This window comes from Melozone crissalis, unplaced genomic scaffold (genome assembly GCF_028551555.1).
Source record: "Melozone crissalis strain CALT ecotype California unplaced genomic scaffold, PUWL_Pcris_2 ptg000016l_1, whole genome shotgun sequence".
Taxonomy (NCBI): Eukaryota; Metazoa; Chordata; class Aves; order Passeriformes; family Passerellidae; genus Melozone; species Melozone crissalis.
In genome coordinates, this window is record NW_026535794.1 from 219,939 (window position 1) to 235,661 (window position 15,723).

General features: G+C 61.8%; 1 protein-coding gene across 2 annotated transcripts in view; it reads right to left on the reverse strand.

Annotated features, from left to right (window-relative positions):
- Positions 1–1,947: 1,947 nt before the first annotated feature.
- AGAP3 (ArfGAP with GTPase domain, ankyrin repeat and PH domain 3) overlaps positions 1,948–15,723 on the reverse strand; it is a 118,744-nt gene continuing 104,968 nt past the window's right edge. For both annotated transcript variants that reach the window (XM_054273911.1, XM_054273909.1), the window contains exons 14-18: positions 4,861–5,015; positions 4,342–4,432; positions 3,801–4,023; positions 2,529–2,784; positions 1,948–2,286 (exon numbers count right to left, since the gene is read on the reverse strand). In XM_054273911.1, the coding sequence (XP_054129886.1) occupies positions 2,071–2,286; positions 2,529–2,784; positions 3,801–4,023; positions 4,342–4,432; positions 4,861–5,015 (941 nt within the window). In that variant the 3' untranslated portion in view covers positions 1,948–2,070. The remainder of the gene's footprint in view (positions 2,287–2,528; positions 2,785–3,800; positions 4,024–4,341; positions 4,433–4,860; positions 5,016–15,723) is intronic.

The window sequence follows — 15,723 nt, forward strand, 5'->3', positions numbered from 1 at the left end:
CCATCTCCCATCCCCAGAGCTGGGCATTCCTCTGGGGCCATGTTCTGGCACTGTCCCTCAGTGCCCCAGGCTGGCACATCTCCCCTCCAACCTCAGCACTCTGCCTGTCCCAGGAGCCTGCTCTGGCACAGAACTGCTGTTATCAGAGCCCGAGCCACAGGAGAAGAGGCTGAACGTTGGTCAGTGTGGGCTGGAGAGTCACCAGAGCCAGCTGCAAACCAGGGCTGCGTGGAGGCCCCAAAGGCAGCACACTGAGACACTGGCCTGGCAGGAGGTGGGTTGCTTTATTGGCCTTTATCTCCTTGGCTGCAGATAACACACACAGGGCAACTTATGGAAAAGAAACCGTATATACAGAGCGTCCATATAAATATTTCCAATGTACATTTTATACACAAGTGACAGAGACATTCCATAGCAGTGTCCAAAGCCTTGAGGTTCCAGCACTCAGCTAGAGGCTTGACCCCAATGCAGAGAGATGCTCCTCTCCTCTCCTCTTGCTCAGCTGGAGACCAGCCCCACCTGGGCAGCAGCGGGAGCCAGCGGGAGGCTCTGATGGAGACACTGTGTATGGCTTGGAGCTTTAACCTGGAAGGACAGTGACTCTACAGACAGACAGACAGAGCTGGGGATCCCGAGGTGACCATCCTCTTTCCCCTCTAGGTCAGCAGGGAGGCCGGGGAGGCCTTTGTCCAGGGGCAGTGCTGGGGAGGTGCCACCCTTGCATCAGCACACGGGGAGCAGTCTGGGTGCGTGCAGCCCTCCTGCACTGGCCAGAAGCAGAGGAGCTTTGGGGTGCAATGGAGGAACACGCACCTCCTGCTGCCCCCCACCTCAGCACTGCGCTGGGGGTGTGGCAAGGCCAACACGGAGGGAAAGCAGGAGGGAAGTGACCACACTGACCTCCCTGAGGGAGCAGGCGCAGCCATCAGCCTCCCCGGGGCTGCTGTGCAGGGGAGGCCACACAGCTGAGCTGCCCCCAGCCCCTGCTTTATCTACAGATGTGTGGGGGGAGCAGGAGACGCTGCTCCCCATGCACGTACCGGTCATGGGAGCGGGGCGCCCTGGAGCCACCCCAGGATTGCGCAGGAGCCCTCACAAGCTGCCAGCACGGGCTCTGCACAGCGGCACGGCCAGAGGCGGCTGGGACCAGCGCAGGGGAGCAGACCTGGCTCCCAGCTGGCTCCCAGCCTCTCCTGGCCGGAGCGGGGTTCTGCTGGGGCACGGACTGTGGGGCTCTCGGAGCCGCTCCTGCGGCCCTGCTCCGCGGCAGGGCCGGAGGGCAGCTGTGCACGGGCAGAGGCTGTGCCAGGAACGGCACTGAGCTGCATGGGCACAATGGGCAGAGGGCCATGCCAGGCTAGCCCATGCTGGGAACGGCACTGAGCTGCATGGGCACGGTGAGCAGAGGCTGTGCTGGGCTAGCCTGTGCCGGGGCTGAGCTGCATGGGCACGGTGAGCAGAGGGCAGTGCCGGGCTAGCCCATGCTGGGAACGGCACTGAGCTCCACGGGCGCGGTGAGCAGAGGGCAGTGCCGGGCTAGCCCGTGCCAGGGCTGAGCTCCATGGGCACGGTGAGCAGAGGCTGTGCCGGGCTAGCCCGTGCCAGGGCTGAGCTCCATGGGCACGGTGAGCAGAGGGCAGTGCTGGGCTAGCCCGTGCCAGGGCTGAGCTCCATGGGCGCGGTGAGCAGAGGGCAGTGCTGGGCTAGCCCGTGCTGGGGCTGGCACTGAGCTCCACGGGCGCGGTGAGCAGAGGGCAGTGCTGGGCTAGCCCGTGCTGGGGCTGGCACTGAGCTCCACGGGCATGGTGAGCAGAGGGCAGTGCTGGGCTAGCCCGTGCCAGGGCTGAGCTCCATGGGCACGGTGAGCAGAGGCTGTGCCGGGCTAGCCCATGCTGGGAACGGCACTGAGCTCCACGGGCACGGTGAGCAGAGGCTGTGCCGGGCTAGCCCATGCTGGGAACGGCACTGAGCTCCACGGGCGCGGTGAGCAGAGGGCAGTGCCGGGCTAGCCCGTGCTGGGGCTGGCACTGAGCTCCACGGGCGCGGTGAGCAGAGGGCAGTGCCGGGCTAGCCCGTGCCAGGGCCGGTGCTGAGCTCCACGGGCGCGGCGTTGTTGTTGGCGTTGGCGTTGCGGCGCGGCAGGCTGGGGGTCAGCGTGGCGGCGCTGTCGCTGGGGCAGCCGTGCTGCAGCAGGATGTCGATGCACTCCTGGCTGCCTGCTCGCCGGGCGTAGGCCAGTGGAGTCAGGCCCCGAGCATCCCGGCTCTTCACATCCACTCCGTACTGCATGGGAGACAAGCAGCTGGTCAGTGCTACCTGGGAACCCTGTAGGCACGGGCATGGCAGCGGCAGGGGGCAGAGAGTGGGAGGGAGGGCATGGACAGGGCACCAAGAGAGTGGGGCAGGTCAGTTAAGTGGGCATGTGGGGAAACCACGGAAGCAGGATGGATAAAGGTAGCAGGGAGGTGGGGAAGCACTGGGATAGCACCAGAAGCACTGTGGTGGAGGTGCGGGTTCTGCCTTACCCAGATCAGCAGCTGTGTGAAGACCACATTGGCCATTGCGCAAGAGAGATGCAGCGCTGTGCGCCCGTCTCCGTCTCCGTAGGTCTCATTCACTTCCTCCTTGGTGCCATGGGCCAGGAGCGTCACCACGAGCCGCAGGTCATCCTCCACCACGGCCCGCAGCAGCTGCTGCCCCAGCGGGATGTCAGACTGGGGCAGAGGAGCCAGAAAGAGCTTCTGCTCATACTTAGCCCGGATCCAGCGCTCCTTCTCCTCCCTGCCAGACAGGACATTGTCACAGTCACAGTTGAGACAGTTCGCCTGGGCCCCATGCACAAAAGGACACGAGTATCAGCACTGCCATGAGAACATACTTGTGTGAGCAGTGAACATCTGTCACACCCAGGTATGTTCTGCCTAGCCCCTGCCGTGCCCCTGTGCCCACAGCTGCCACCGAGGCTCTGTCATCCCACTCTGGACACCTTTCCGACACTCCGCACCCGTCCTTCAGCTCCCTACGGACACGGTGTGCTTGCAGCCATGCCTGCACAGCAGCAGCAGTGTCCTGCAGCCAGCCCCGCAGCCGTCCGTGTGCAGCTCCGGCTGCAGCCCTTCTCCCCCGGTGCTGTGGGCCCGTGTGGGGCCGCTCGGGGACCGTCCCTGCCCCAGGCCTGTGCGCGGGCCACGGCCAGCGGCAGGAAAAGGCCAGCGCTGCGCACGCCAGCCCAGTGCCACGGGAGGCACCTTATCGCTGCCGCCGTCCCGGCTGGTGCAGACAAAGGCTGTGTCCGCGTCCGTCCCGCCGGGGCGGCGGATCGATGCGCGCCGTGCCCCGCTATCTGCTGCCATTCTCTCCATCTGCGGCTGGCGGGCGGCCATCAATGGCGCGGCGCGCATGCGCGCTGCCGGCGGGCCTGACCCGCGCCCCGGCGCTGATAAGCGCAGAATGGGCTCTTGTCGGCCTGAGTGACAGGAGAGCGGCGGCGATCGGCACAGACAAGGGCTGAAAGGGACAGGCCCTGGGGACCCGCACCGCGCCGCCAAGCCATCTCTCTTAACCCCTTCGGCTTCGCGGCCGGCCTCAGCTCTCGGAGCCACGGCACGGCCGCCGTGGAGCCCCAGTGCCCCGCCAGGGTGGCAGGAGAGGGGGGCCAGTGCCTCACGGGCAGGCAGGAGCCCCACACTGGGGCATCTGAGGAATCCTGCCTGCCCCAATGGCCGCTCCCAACCCCTGCAGTGTCACCTTCTGTGCGGGTCCCAAGAAGCATCTCTGGGGTTCACCACCTCCCTTACCGACTGCTCTCAGGCGTGGGCTTGGGGTAGCCCTCCACCATTCCCTCCCAGACAGCGTTTGCGAGGGCGTTGCCGATGGCCGTCATGACCATGAGAAGCTCGCTAGGCCAGTCATCCAGGTCCAGGGAGCGCACACGGGACAGGTGGGTGCCCAGGTTGCGGTGGATCCCGGAGCACTCGATGCACATGAGAGCACCCAGGTTCAGGCTGGCCCAGTCCGGATCTGAGGGCAGCAGGATCAGTGTTAATAACCTGCCCAGACTCACCAGCCCGTCTCCTGCGGCTCAGACTCGTATCTGCAGGCACCTGCCCAGCAGAGCCCGTCCCAGCTGGGTGTTCCTGGAGAGGCCAGGCCCTCAGGCTGGCCCGGGAGGGCTCACAGGGTGGCAGTGAGGGCTGTACCCCACCCCGAGGAGCAGCTCCACTGCAGGACAGACACACAGAGCAGGTGTCTCTGGGCTGAGACAGGGGGTGCCTGGTGCCTGGAGCCCCCTCCCCTCCCCTCCTGCATGAGCCCCCCGCCCAGGGTGCCATCTCTTACTGGGAGCGTCGCAGTCCACGCAGAAGCTGTTCCCGCGCGCCGTGCGGACGGCCTGCATGGCCTGCGCGTCGCCCTGGCTGCCCAGCCGAGCCTGCAAAGAACCCCACACGGCCCTTCACTGCGGGCCAGCCCCCCTACCCGCACCCTGCACCCCTCCTGCCACGCCACACCACGCTCCAGCAGGCTGGCCAGCATGGCAGCTCTGACAACAGGGGCTGGAGGGCCAGAGGAGCAGGGGACAGCGGGGAGGAAGGGCAGAAATGCCCAGGGAGGGAATGAACCACACAGGATCCAGCCACATGGGCTGAAGAGTACTCTGTGGGGCCAGAACCAGGTGGGGAGGAGGTGACAAGAAACCCAAGGGAACTGCACAGTCCCAGGAACAGGACTGAACTCCCACTGGGAGGAGAGGGATCCCACAGGATTCAGCATGGACAGACAGGCCAGTGTGGGACATGGAGGAATGTAGCAAAGCAGATGCCAGAGAAGACAGAACAGAAGCTGGCCAAGACATCATACCTTGTTTTTGCTGCTCTCACAGCCCTGCAGGCTGGCCAGGATCTGGCTCTCAATGGCCTGTACCCAGAGCTCCCGCTCCTCTGACGTTGAGGCTTCAAAGAGCCACGTCTGGCCCGTCAGTGACACGATAATGAACTCAAATGGCTCATCTGGTTCTGGAAGAGAAAGGCGTGCCTAACGTGAGACTGGGAAGGAGGAGGTCTGCCATGGGACAGATCCTGCCATCCGCACATGGCAGGGTTGAGGCAGCAGCAGAGCCCAGCAGGCTGGGACAGGCAAGTCCCTGTCTCCTCCTGCAGAGAAGAATGAGAGCTCTGTGCCAGCCCTGCGCCTCACAGCTCCACTGGCTTGTGGAGCGCTCCCTGCCGTGTGTCCCACCCTCAGAGAAAGCTGCCAGCCTTTGGAGCAGTGCAATCAGCTCCTCCACGGGGCCGGTGCCTGCACACAGCCCCAGTGCCAGGGCTCAGTGCCCGCCCTGGACGGGCCCTGCACACGGAACGAGAGGCCAGGAAGAGGAGCCTGTGCAGCGGCTCGGCGGCAGCTCCTCACCAAGGCTTACGAGGTGTTCTGCCCTGCTAACACCTGCCAGCCTGGCTGTGCCTCACACGGCCCCCCACGGGCACAGTTCATGGGGTGTCGTGTCAGCCTCACACCCAGCACCAGCTTTTACCTTTTATTGCCAACTTCAGTAGTTAGTGCAGTAAATGACTTAACTAAGCGGGGCCTGAATGGAATGACTAATAAACGTTATGTCACAGCACACGCTTCAGCTCATAGCAAAATGATTTGTAATTACCTAATTAGCGTTATGCAAATAACACCCTCATCTCCATAATGTGCCTTCCCAGCTCTCTATTAAAAGCAGGGAGTCAACTGCTCAGCTCCAGAGACAGCGCGGAGGCCGAGGGGCCTCTGGCCCACACCGAGGCAGAGCTGCGCTGGCCTCAAGCCTGGCAGGGTCTGTGCACACCAGGCATGACGTGGGGACGTGAGCAGGGGAGTCTGGAGGGGTTTGAGGGGGATCCCCCTCCTCTCCCTGACTTCTCTGCCACACAGAAGGCTCTCACTGCAGAGCAGGGGAGCAGCAGAAAGGCAGGCACTGAGCAGCTGCACAGCCCACAGTGACTGGCTGCAGAGGCCCCTGGCTGTGTCCCACCAAGGGCATGGCCACCCTCAGCTACTGCGGGGCCTCCTGGGCCCACCTGAGCCAGGCTGTGTCCACAAACATCCCCAGAACACGGTGCAGCCCTGGGAAGCCTCCTCAGGAGAGCCAGGTCCGTTGGGCACGATGGGAGTGCACAGCCCTTGCTCCAGGCTCGTGGTCGGCACCTGCACGGACAAGCACCAGGCCTGGGGACCACCAGTGCTCGTGAACTGGTGCAGGAGCACAAGGCTGGGTCTCCACGCCATCCTGGCCTGGAGAGAATGGAATGACTCCAGCATGAGGGCTTGGCTTGTCCTTCCCAGATAGGTAGGCAAGGCTCTTTTACTCATTTCACCCTAAATCAGCCTGGGACTCCTCCTCTGGGGAAAGATGTCTGCAGCTGTGTGTGTCCTGCTGGAATGAGAGACTGAGCCCTCAGGAGGATGACAGACTGCAGGGAGAGGGTAGTTAGCCACGCTGCTGGACTCTCCCCTCTGTGATGCACAGATGCAACTGGGACATCCCACTTGTCCAACACTTTCCTCCAGCTCTCAGCCACAGGAGAGACCCCACAGACATCAAGTCCCAGCTCAAGAACAAGATTCTTGGAAAATATACAGCTGCCAGCCTGTGAATACTGGGAGAGGAAATAACCAGGCAACAGCCAGGCTAACAGGCATTGCCTCCTTTGCTTGCTGGCACCAGTCTCTGTGAGTGCTGCCAGAGCCCAGCACGGGCAGGGAGCCCCCAGACTGCAGGGGAGCCAGGACCATCCCCCACAGCCCCAGGGCTGCTGAGCACTCCCAGCCCCAGCAATGAGCAGCAGCTCCCTGGGCAGAGGCATCTGCAGACAGCGCTCCTGGGGGACCCTGACACATCACAACAGGCCCTGTTCTCAAACCTCGTCCTGCCTTGGTCTGAGCCCCCTGTGGCTGCTGCTGTGTTGCTGAGCCCAAGCCAGCTGCCTGGACTGGGGAAGCACTGGGTGCACTTTGAGTCCTCCTCCTGCTGCTGGGCCACTCCTGCACAGCAGGACGAGGACATCACGGTCAGCAGGACACAGCGAGGGCTCCTGGTGAGGGCTCACACAGCTCCATCTTCCCTGTTCCTGTTTGCCCAGCACCTCCCCAGCAAGCAGGCAGGCAGGAATCCCAGCCCCAGCCTTCCTGCACCTGTACACTTCCCAGGGAAGCAGACGTCAGCCCTGCCTGCCCAGGGCTCTGGTGTGGGGGTCACTGCTGCTCCTTGAGGCACCACGCTCCCAGCACTCTGCTCAGGACATTCACAGCAGGGCAGGAGCTTCCCTCCTCCCGGGTGAGAGATTTCTGGGCCTCCAACCTGACTCGGACAGACTTTGCTGCTGTCATAGCTGAGGGACATTCCAGAGCCCTGGGGCTGCCCAGTGCCAGCCCTGGGAGCAGTCCCAGGCCAACCAAAGCCCTGGCGCCAGCTCTGCAAGATGCAGGACCTCCGTTCCCCTCCTGCTTTGTGCCTCCTGGATTCCAGCTTCACGCCAAACAAAGGCCCTGTTGCTCTCGGAGCCCGGGAAGAGCTAACAAAGGACCACAGCTTTTCTGCTGTGCTGTGGCCAATTCCCCACCTCACAGTGCAGGACAGCACTATGGGGCTGGATCTCTCTGGAGGCCTCAGCACAGCATGACTATCACAGAAGAGCGTGGCACTGCAGGGTCACACCCTGCAGGATTCACACAGGAGGACCAGCAGAGTTGGGAAGGGAATCAAGGACTTGCAGCAGCTCTGAACGCTGTGCATACCCACCTCCTGGGATGGTCTAGGACCAGTTCCCGAGCTCCTCAGGGCACCCATGCAAGTTGAATCAGCTGTTTTAGGGAAAGCACTGGGTATTCTCAGCTTCTTCTGGGGAGAGGTACAGGTTTCCAATGTGGCAGGGCCATTTCTGGCCAGATGACAGGGAGGCACCAAGCACATGACATAAACAGAAGGGTTTAGACTACCCCTGCTGAAGCAGAACTGGCAGAACTCCCTCTCCTGCCCCACACATGGGCACAAGCTCCTTCCTGGAGGCCAGAGAAGTGCCAGCGCTTGCCAGCTACAGCCCGACTGGGCTCAGACCTCAGAGGAAGCCACTCGTGCAGGAGCAGGGAGCCCTTCCCAGCTGCCTCTGAGTGAGCGGCTGCCTGCCCTGAGTGATGGCAGAGCCTGCCCCCAGCCCCGCCATGGCAGAGCCCACAGCCCCGCCATGGCAGAGCCCCCAGCCCCGGGATGGCAGAGCCCCCAGCCCTGCCATGGCAGAGCCCCCAGCCCTGGTATGGCAGAGCCCCCAGCCCCGCCATGGCAGAACCCCCAGCCCTGGTATGGCAGAGCCCACAGCCCCGCCATGGCAGAGCCCCCAGCCCCGCCATGGCAGAGCCCCCAGCCCCGGGATGGCAGAGCCCACAGCCCCGCCATGGCAGAGCCCACAGCCCTGGTATGGCAGAGCCCCCAGCCCTGACATGGCAGAGCCCACAGCCCTGCCATGGCAAAGCCCCCAGCCCCGCCATGGCAGAGCCCACAGCCCTGGTATGGCAGAGCCCCCAGCCCTGACATGGCAGAGCCCACAGCCCTGCCATGGCAAAGCCCCCAGCCCCGCCATGGCAGAGCCCACAGCCCTGGTATGGCAGAGCCCACAGCCCCGCCATGGCAGAGCCCCCAGCCCCGCCATGGCAGAGCCCACAGCCCCGCCATGGCAGAGCCCACAGCCCTGGTATGGCAGAGCCCCCAGCCCTGCCATGGCAGAGCCCCCAGCCCTGCCATGGCAAAGCCCACAGCCCTGGTATGGCAGAGCCCCCAGCCCTGACATGGCAGAGCCCACAGCCCTGCCATGGCAAAGCCCCCAGCCCCGCCATGGCAGAGCCCACAGCCCTGGTATGGCAGAGCCCACAGCCCCGCCATGGCAGAGCCCCCAGCCCCGCCATGGCAGAGCCCACAGCCCCGCCATGGCAGAGCCCACAGCCCTGGTATGGCAGAGCCCCCAGCCCTGCCATGGCAGAGCCCCCAGCCCTGCCATGGCAAAGCCCCCAGCCCCGCCATGGCAGAGCCCACAGCCCTGGTATGGCAGAGCCCCCAGCCCTGACATGGCAGAGCCCACAGCCCTGCCATGGCAAAGCCCCCAGCCCCGCCATGGCAGAGCCCACAGCCCTGGTATGGCAGAGCCCCCAGCCCCGCCATGGCAGAGCCCCAGCCCTGCAGCTGCCCAGTGTGCTGGTGGGAGCCCATTACACCAGATCCATTAGAATTAGTGGGCAGTGGAAATGAATGCGCTGCCTCTCTCTCTCTTGATGATTTTTTGATGATGTTTTAAAGACTGAGCTCCGTGAAGAGTTGCTGAACAGAGTGGTGTGAGCCGGCTCTGCTAATGGGTGTTAACCCCACGACCCCCTCCCAACACTGCCCCAGAAGCAGGGCTCTGAGCAGGAGCAGCATTAGGAGGGCACGGCCGGACAGCGGGGCCCCATGGCAGCCAGGAGCATGGGCAGGGCCGGCAGGGACAGGAGCAGCCCAGGGCAGGCTCCCTCCCTCTGCCAGCACCCCAGCCCTGGGGGCAGCACCACGGGGCTGCCAACAACGAGGGATGGAGACATCCTGTGCCAGACCAGAGGGACAGCAGGAGGGTATGCAGTATGCAGTGCCCACCAGGATGCAAGGGAGCCTGCACCTGCTGCTCAAGGCAGCCCTGGGGCGAGGGCGCCCAGTGGAACAGCGTGTCCCACTGACACCTGTGGGATGCCAGAGAGGAAAAGGAAGGGGAGCTGCAGTGAAACAGAGTGCTGCCTTCACAGCTCGTGCCAAGCCCCCTCTCTAAGCTCTGAGTGGGGGGAAGTGCAGCTCTGAGCACAAGGGGTGCACCGGGGAGCTAAAAACACCTCAGCTTCAATACAGGGCTGGGGCAGAGCTTGGTCCTGCTCTGCAAAGGGCGCTGGCTACACCCTGCACTGGTGCCCAGCCCAGAGAGCCTCCTGTAGGACCCTGACGTGGAGCCATGGGAGCAGCAATTCCCACCTGCACTCCCACGGACACCCTGCTTCTCCGTGGGGTGCACACAGGCAGTGTGGGACAGGCTGGGCCCGTGCCTCACCCCTACCCGAGATGCCCCCACACAGCCTGGGGCAGCACTCTCGGAGCACAGGCAGCAATAAGGGGGGCTGCTCCCCTGCCCCAGAAGCTCCAGGATACGAAGCAGCTCTGTGAGGACAGAGGACGGAGCAGTGTCCCTCTGGTCCGCATCAAGTGCAGCAGGACTGCGCTCCCGCCATTTGGACGTGGCACAGCAATTCCCTGTCTACGCAGGGCACTGGGCAGAGCTCCCCCACACCAGCCCAAAGGCCCAGGGCAGCACTTTCTTCCCTCGTGGGAAGGGAGAGTTCAGCACAGGGGATGGCAGGAGCATCTCCATCCCAGCACACCAGGCAGAGAGCCTTCCATGCCAGACAGCTTCCCAGCAGGCTCCTTCCCGAGCAGATGGGAGCAGGACAGTGCAGGACACCTTCCCTGCATCCCGACAGGTCCAGCAGAGAGGAACAGGATTCCACTCAACATCAGCAACACAGGAAGCAGAGCTGCCACTGAGCCCCACTCCTGAAGCAGAAGTTTCCTCTGTCACCTGTGCTCTTCACCATCTCCCAGTCACATCCAGCCTCTCCCTGCATGCCGTCCTTCTCCCACTCCCACCCCTTCTCCCGCTTTGTGCTGGCATAGTAGAAGTGCCTCCAGATGCCCTGGAGAGTGGGTAGTCACGCAGGGAGGGGTGGGGGGACGCGTCCGGCATGTGGGGCACACGGCAGGAACCAGGGCAGGTCCTGTCAGACATGCAGGGAGACCCTGGCCCGCAGCTCTGCTCTCTGGCTGCCAAGCCTGTGGAAGGGTCCTGGAGCAGGGCAGCCCGCAGCCCCTGGCCTCGGGTGCTTGTTTGCAAGCTGCGACTGTACCATATCATTATGAGGTGTTTGGGATATCAACAAATTAGCAGGCGTCTGGGAAGAGAAGGATGCAGCACCATTCGTAAATGTCAGCTCGCTACCTCCTCATTTTGCAGATCATTAAACCCAATATTCCCAACCTGTATTAGTGCGACAGGGACAGGCCCTCCGCGGGGACGGGCGCCGGGAGCGCGCAGCAGGAGCAGCGCCTGCAGAGCCCCCAGCGCCGCTGTCCTGGCACCCGCAGAGCCCCCAGCGCCCCGGGGATGGCGTGGGGCTGGGGCGGCAGCAGCGGGGACGCGAGCGCGGAGGGGCACGCTGAGCCGGGCCGGGGGGCATACGGCGGGGTCACAAACGTGTGCGGGCAAGGACAGTGTGTCAGGAGGGGCAGGTGCTCCCAAGGGACACCACAGCTGCACAGGGGTGTGCAGGGGGTCACGCAAGGGTCCGACAGCGTCGTTTCTGTGCACGCGGCAGGGAGGATGCAATGTGGGGTGCAGTGTGTGCCTGGGGGTGGCTGAAGGGCCGGGGGGTGTGTGCAGGTGTCAGGGAGGCAGGTCACAGGAGGGAGGGCACAGACAGCATGGGCTTCACGGTGTGAGCAGAGGCTTGTGGCAGGTCAGGGGTGTGCACATGAGGGTCCCTCAGAGGGGGAGCACAGAGCTGTGTAAGGTCCCCAGGAACCACAGACTGAAGGGGTGGGACCTGATGGAGACAGGGGACCAGCTGAACCACAGAATGCCCAGCACAGGCTGCCTCCCTCCCGCCAGGACTGAGCAGGGAGCTCCAAGGTCCGTAATGAGCTGCAGTGACTTGTTAGCACTGAATTAAGAGGCTTGGTGGAAGGAAGCGCGGGTGACAAAGCTGTGTGGGGCAGGCGGGAGCTGAGCGATAGCAGCTGGAATCCCCAGCAATCTGGTGAGCACGGCTCAGCCTCACACTCCTGCCTTGCCACGATGGGCCTCGACAGCCCCTGACAGTTGGCATTAATCACGCACATCGCCCCAACACAACTCTTTACTGGCCATCAATTTCCTGTGGGTTTTAAAACTAAAAAACAAAGACAAAACCGCGTCGTTTGGCCGCCACTGAGAAGCACATTAAGGGGCTGTCAGCTTCTCGCCATGCACCCTGCATCACTCTTTAAGCACATGAGAAGTTCATTATCCCCGGAGCTCTGGCAGCCATGGGGAGAGTGGAGCAGGGAGCGTCGCAAAGGTGCCGCTGCCCTCAGCCGTGTCTGCTGTTCCTTGGCCCTGCCGGGAGCACCAACAGGGGCCCGGGGTCCAGGCAAACAGGAGAGGGGCTGCAGGGGGGCTGTGGGCTGCTCCACGCCACGACAGGGCACTCCTGGCCACAGAGCCGTGCTGGGCTCTGGTAAGAGCAGACTTTCCCGATGGTCCTTGCAGCACGACACTGCACCTACACCAGGGGATGAGCATCTCCGTCCCCTGACAGCCTGACACGCGTCTGCCAGCCTGTGGGTGCTCCCTGACAGCCCGAGCTGCACTCCCCAGCTCGGTGACATCTCCGGCAGCCCAATCCCACGCCTGCCATAGTTTGCGGATGCTCCCTGGCAGCCTGACACAGAGCTCTCTTTAACATGAGCCCATGTAAAAAAGCAACAGCTCGTTTGATTTATGATACTTCAGAACAACTAAGATTCAATTGCTCTGCACGTCCCTGGCTCTGATTACCTCCTAAATGAGATAAACTGATGGCAATTTATCCCCAGACCTCACCAACTTTCCCAGGATGCTAACCTGAGCTGCTCGTGCCTCGCTCCCGGCGTGGGGCGGGCGGAGGCAGGTGCAGGCAGCCCGAGCACAGCCCAACCCTGCTCCCTCCGTAGCCCCAGGGCTGCTGCTGCCCGCAGGGATCGCAGGGATGCTGCCACCGAGGCTGAGCCTGACACCCTGCCTGGCCCCTGCAGCTCCTGGAGGGTGGGCAGTTTGGGGGTGTCCCTCCACAGCACTCCCCACACCAGTACAGCCACACTGAGTGAGCTAACAGAAAGCAGGGCTGCTCACTGGGCTGTCCCCACGCTCCTGCCAGGACACTGAACCCTCCACAAAGGGACGAGCACCACGAGGGGACAGCAGCTCAGCCACACGGGATGGCAGCTCTGTCACAGGGCCCGACAGCCCGCTCCTGGCACAGCAATTTCACACTTTCACCATGCTGACTATGCAGAAGCAAAAACCTCAAATTACCCTGCTCTGAAAAACCTGCCATAACTGTTCAAAGCAGCTAAAAAAGATTCAAGGGGGTATCAGTCATACTTATGGACACCAGTCCACGACACAATCCACTGGCCATGCCCATGGTGTGGGGCAATGCTCAGCCCAGGGTTCACAGCTGGACCATTCAGACATTGGCTCAGCATCTCCTCATGCTTGTTGCCAGTCTCTGCTTGGCATGCAGGACAGTGACCCATCACGGGTGGCACCTGAACACCAGTCCCAGAGTCACTCACTCCTCTGCCTGGTCTTGCTGATGAGCTACCACAGTGTCCAGAGCTGCATCAGTTCTTGGAACAGTCCCGGAGCTCAGAGCAGGAGAGAGACCAACCAAGTCACTCCCAGAGGTACCAGGGCAGGAGCTGTGCAGCAGGCACGTGGCAGGGGGGAATGGAAACGATGTGTGACCCAGCTCCATAATTCATACTGAGCACAGGGATGCACATGGTCCTTTCTTGAGGATGTCCCCCTCATGCCAAAATGGGGCACACAGCTCATTGCTGCTGGCACTGGCCAAAACCAAGCTGGGAAGCTCAAAGTGCAGCAACAGTGGCTGCTCCTGGGGACTCAGAGCATGGTTCTGCTGGCACAGACGCTGCCCACAGCAGCAGGTCCTGTTGATGCAGGGCAAGCTGGGAGCACGACAGAACTGACCCAGCCTCTGGAGCTCCAATTTTGCAATTGGATCAATTTTCCAATATACTGGTTAAAAAAGAAATGTGAGTTCAGTTTGTCAATAGCTGACCAGAAGCCAGACACCCACCCTGCAGCAGCCCACGGCAGCACTGTGCCCCAGCAGGTGCTGCACTCACTCCCCTCTGGAGGAGGACACAGGGGCCTGGGCAGCCTGGGTTCACACTGGAGACGTGGAGGATGAGCTGCCTGTGTGCCTGTGGGTTGTGCTGTGCTGTGCCGTGCTCCCCTCACTCTCCCATGGTGCTCACACTGCTCCTTCCACCGCAGCACTGAGGATGGGCTGCCTGTGCGCCTGTGGGTCACGGGTGCCCCCTCAGCCCCAGAGCAGCTCAGCCACCTGCTGCCAGCCCTGTGGCACCAGCAGCACTGCAGACCAGACACTGGGGGCTCCTCCTGCTCCCAGTACTGGTGCCAGAGGTTCTGGCAGCACGAGGATCCACAGCGTGCAAGGTCTGTGCAGTGACAGGTGAAGTTTGGCAACTGACACTGGTAAATGAAGTTCTGTGTTGAAAAATGCCGAGGAATGCACACTGTAGGAAAAAGTTACATTGCTAAAACACCTGATAGGGCTCTAAATTAACTATATCAACCTGAGACACTTCAGGTAAGACAGACCTCTGCCCAGCTCACCACTACAACCAAGGACCAGCACAGGAAACAACAAAAATACTCTGATGCACTCATGCTTGCCCCATGTCTCCACCCCCATCACTCCACCTTCCAGGGATGCTGCCAAACCAGGAAGGACAGAAAGAGTGACCATGTGTCTGAAGAAATATGCCTGTGAGATGATGGAAAACCTGGGATTGCTCCAAGACTCCTGTCCTGGGCACACAGGAAGGGTGACAGCCCTCCAGCCTGTGCATCTGGGAGCAGAGGGCTGGGAATTCTGCCAAGCACGCATGTGTTGTTCAAAAGGAACTAATCAAATTTTAAGACTTCAAGCAGTGGTTAGTCTGTGTTACTGCTTCATAAAAGTGTTCCCACATTCAATTCCCTTTTCCACTAGGAAATGGCATCCCATTCTGTGTAAGGTCAGGTCCCAGCCTCTGCACCTCCCACGCTCCATCAGCTGAGCGGCCGCAGGACCAGAGCTCCTCTGCAAGCACTGACACACCAGTCCTGTGCTTCCTGGCCTTTGCTGTGCCCAGCTGAGAGCCCTCATGTCCACATCACAAACCCAATCATCACAAAGGCCAGCTTTGGACCTCCTTTACAACTCCCTTGGCATTTTATTTACAGGGCAGGACACACTACTTCAGCACATGCTTTCTCAGTCTCACGTGTGGGGGTGCAAAACCATGCCCTCCTTCACTGCCCACTATTCATACAAAGAATGAGCCTCTCCTCTTGCCCAGCACTGGGCTGAGAACTGCAAACCAATCTGGGCAGGGCAACAGTGGGTCTGAGGAGGCGACACACACACAGAGCCAAGAACAAAGTGCAAATACAGGCAACGCTTCTTGCTGTCCATGGGACACCAGTTTGACAGACTCAAACGATGCTCAGGGTTCCTCAATCCACCACCACAGAGGGGAAGCCTGTCTTAGACTTGTGCATTTCACATGCAGACAACTACAACAGTGAAAAAACCCAGCAGAGCTGCCCAACTCTGCACATCATCAGACAATGATCCCAAGAACAAGGACTTGAGCTGCTCTGCTATGGGACACCTGGCTGCTGGACTGCAGGCAGACCGGTGACTTGGAGCAAGGTGCCAGGACAGCTGCAGCACCTTCAGGTCCAGACTAATATTTCCTGGATTGCTTTGCAGCAACGGTTAGCTTCAAACACTTGTACTGAAACTTCCTTCCCTGTGAATTGTATCTTTACTTTGGTTCACTGC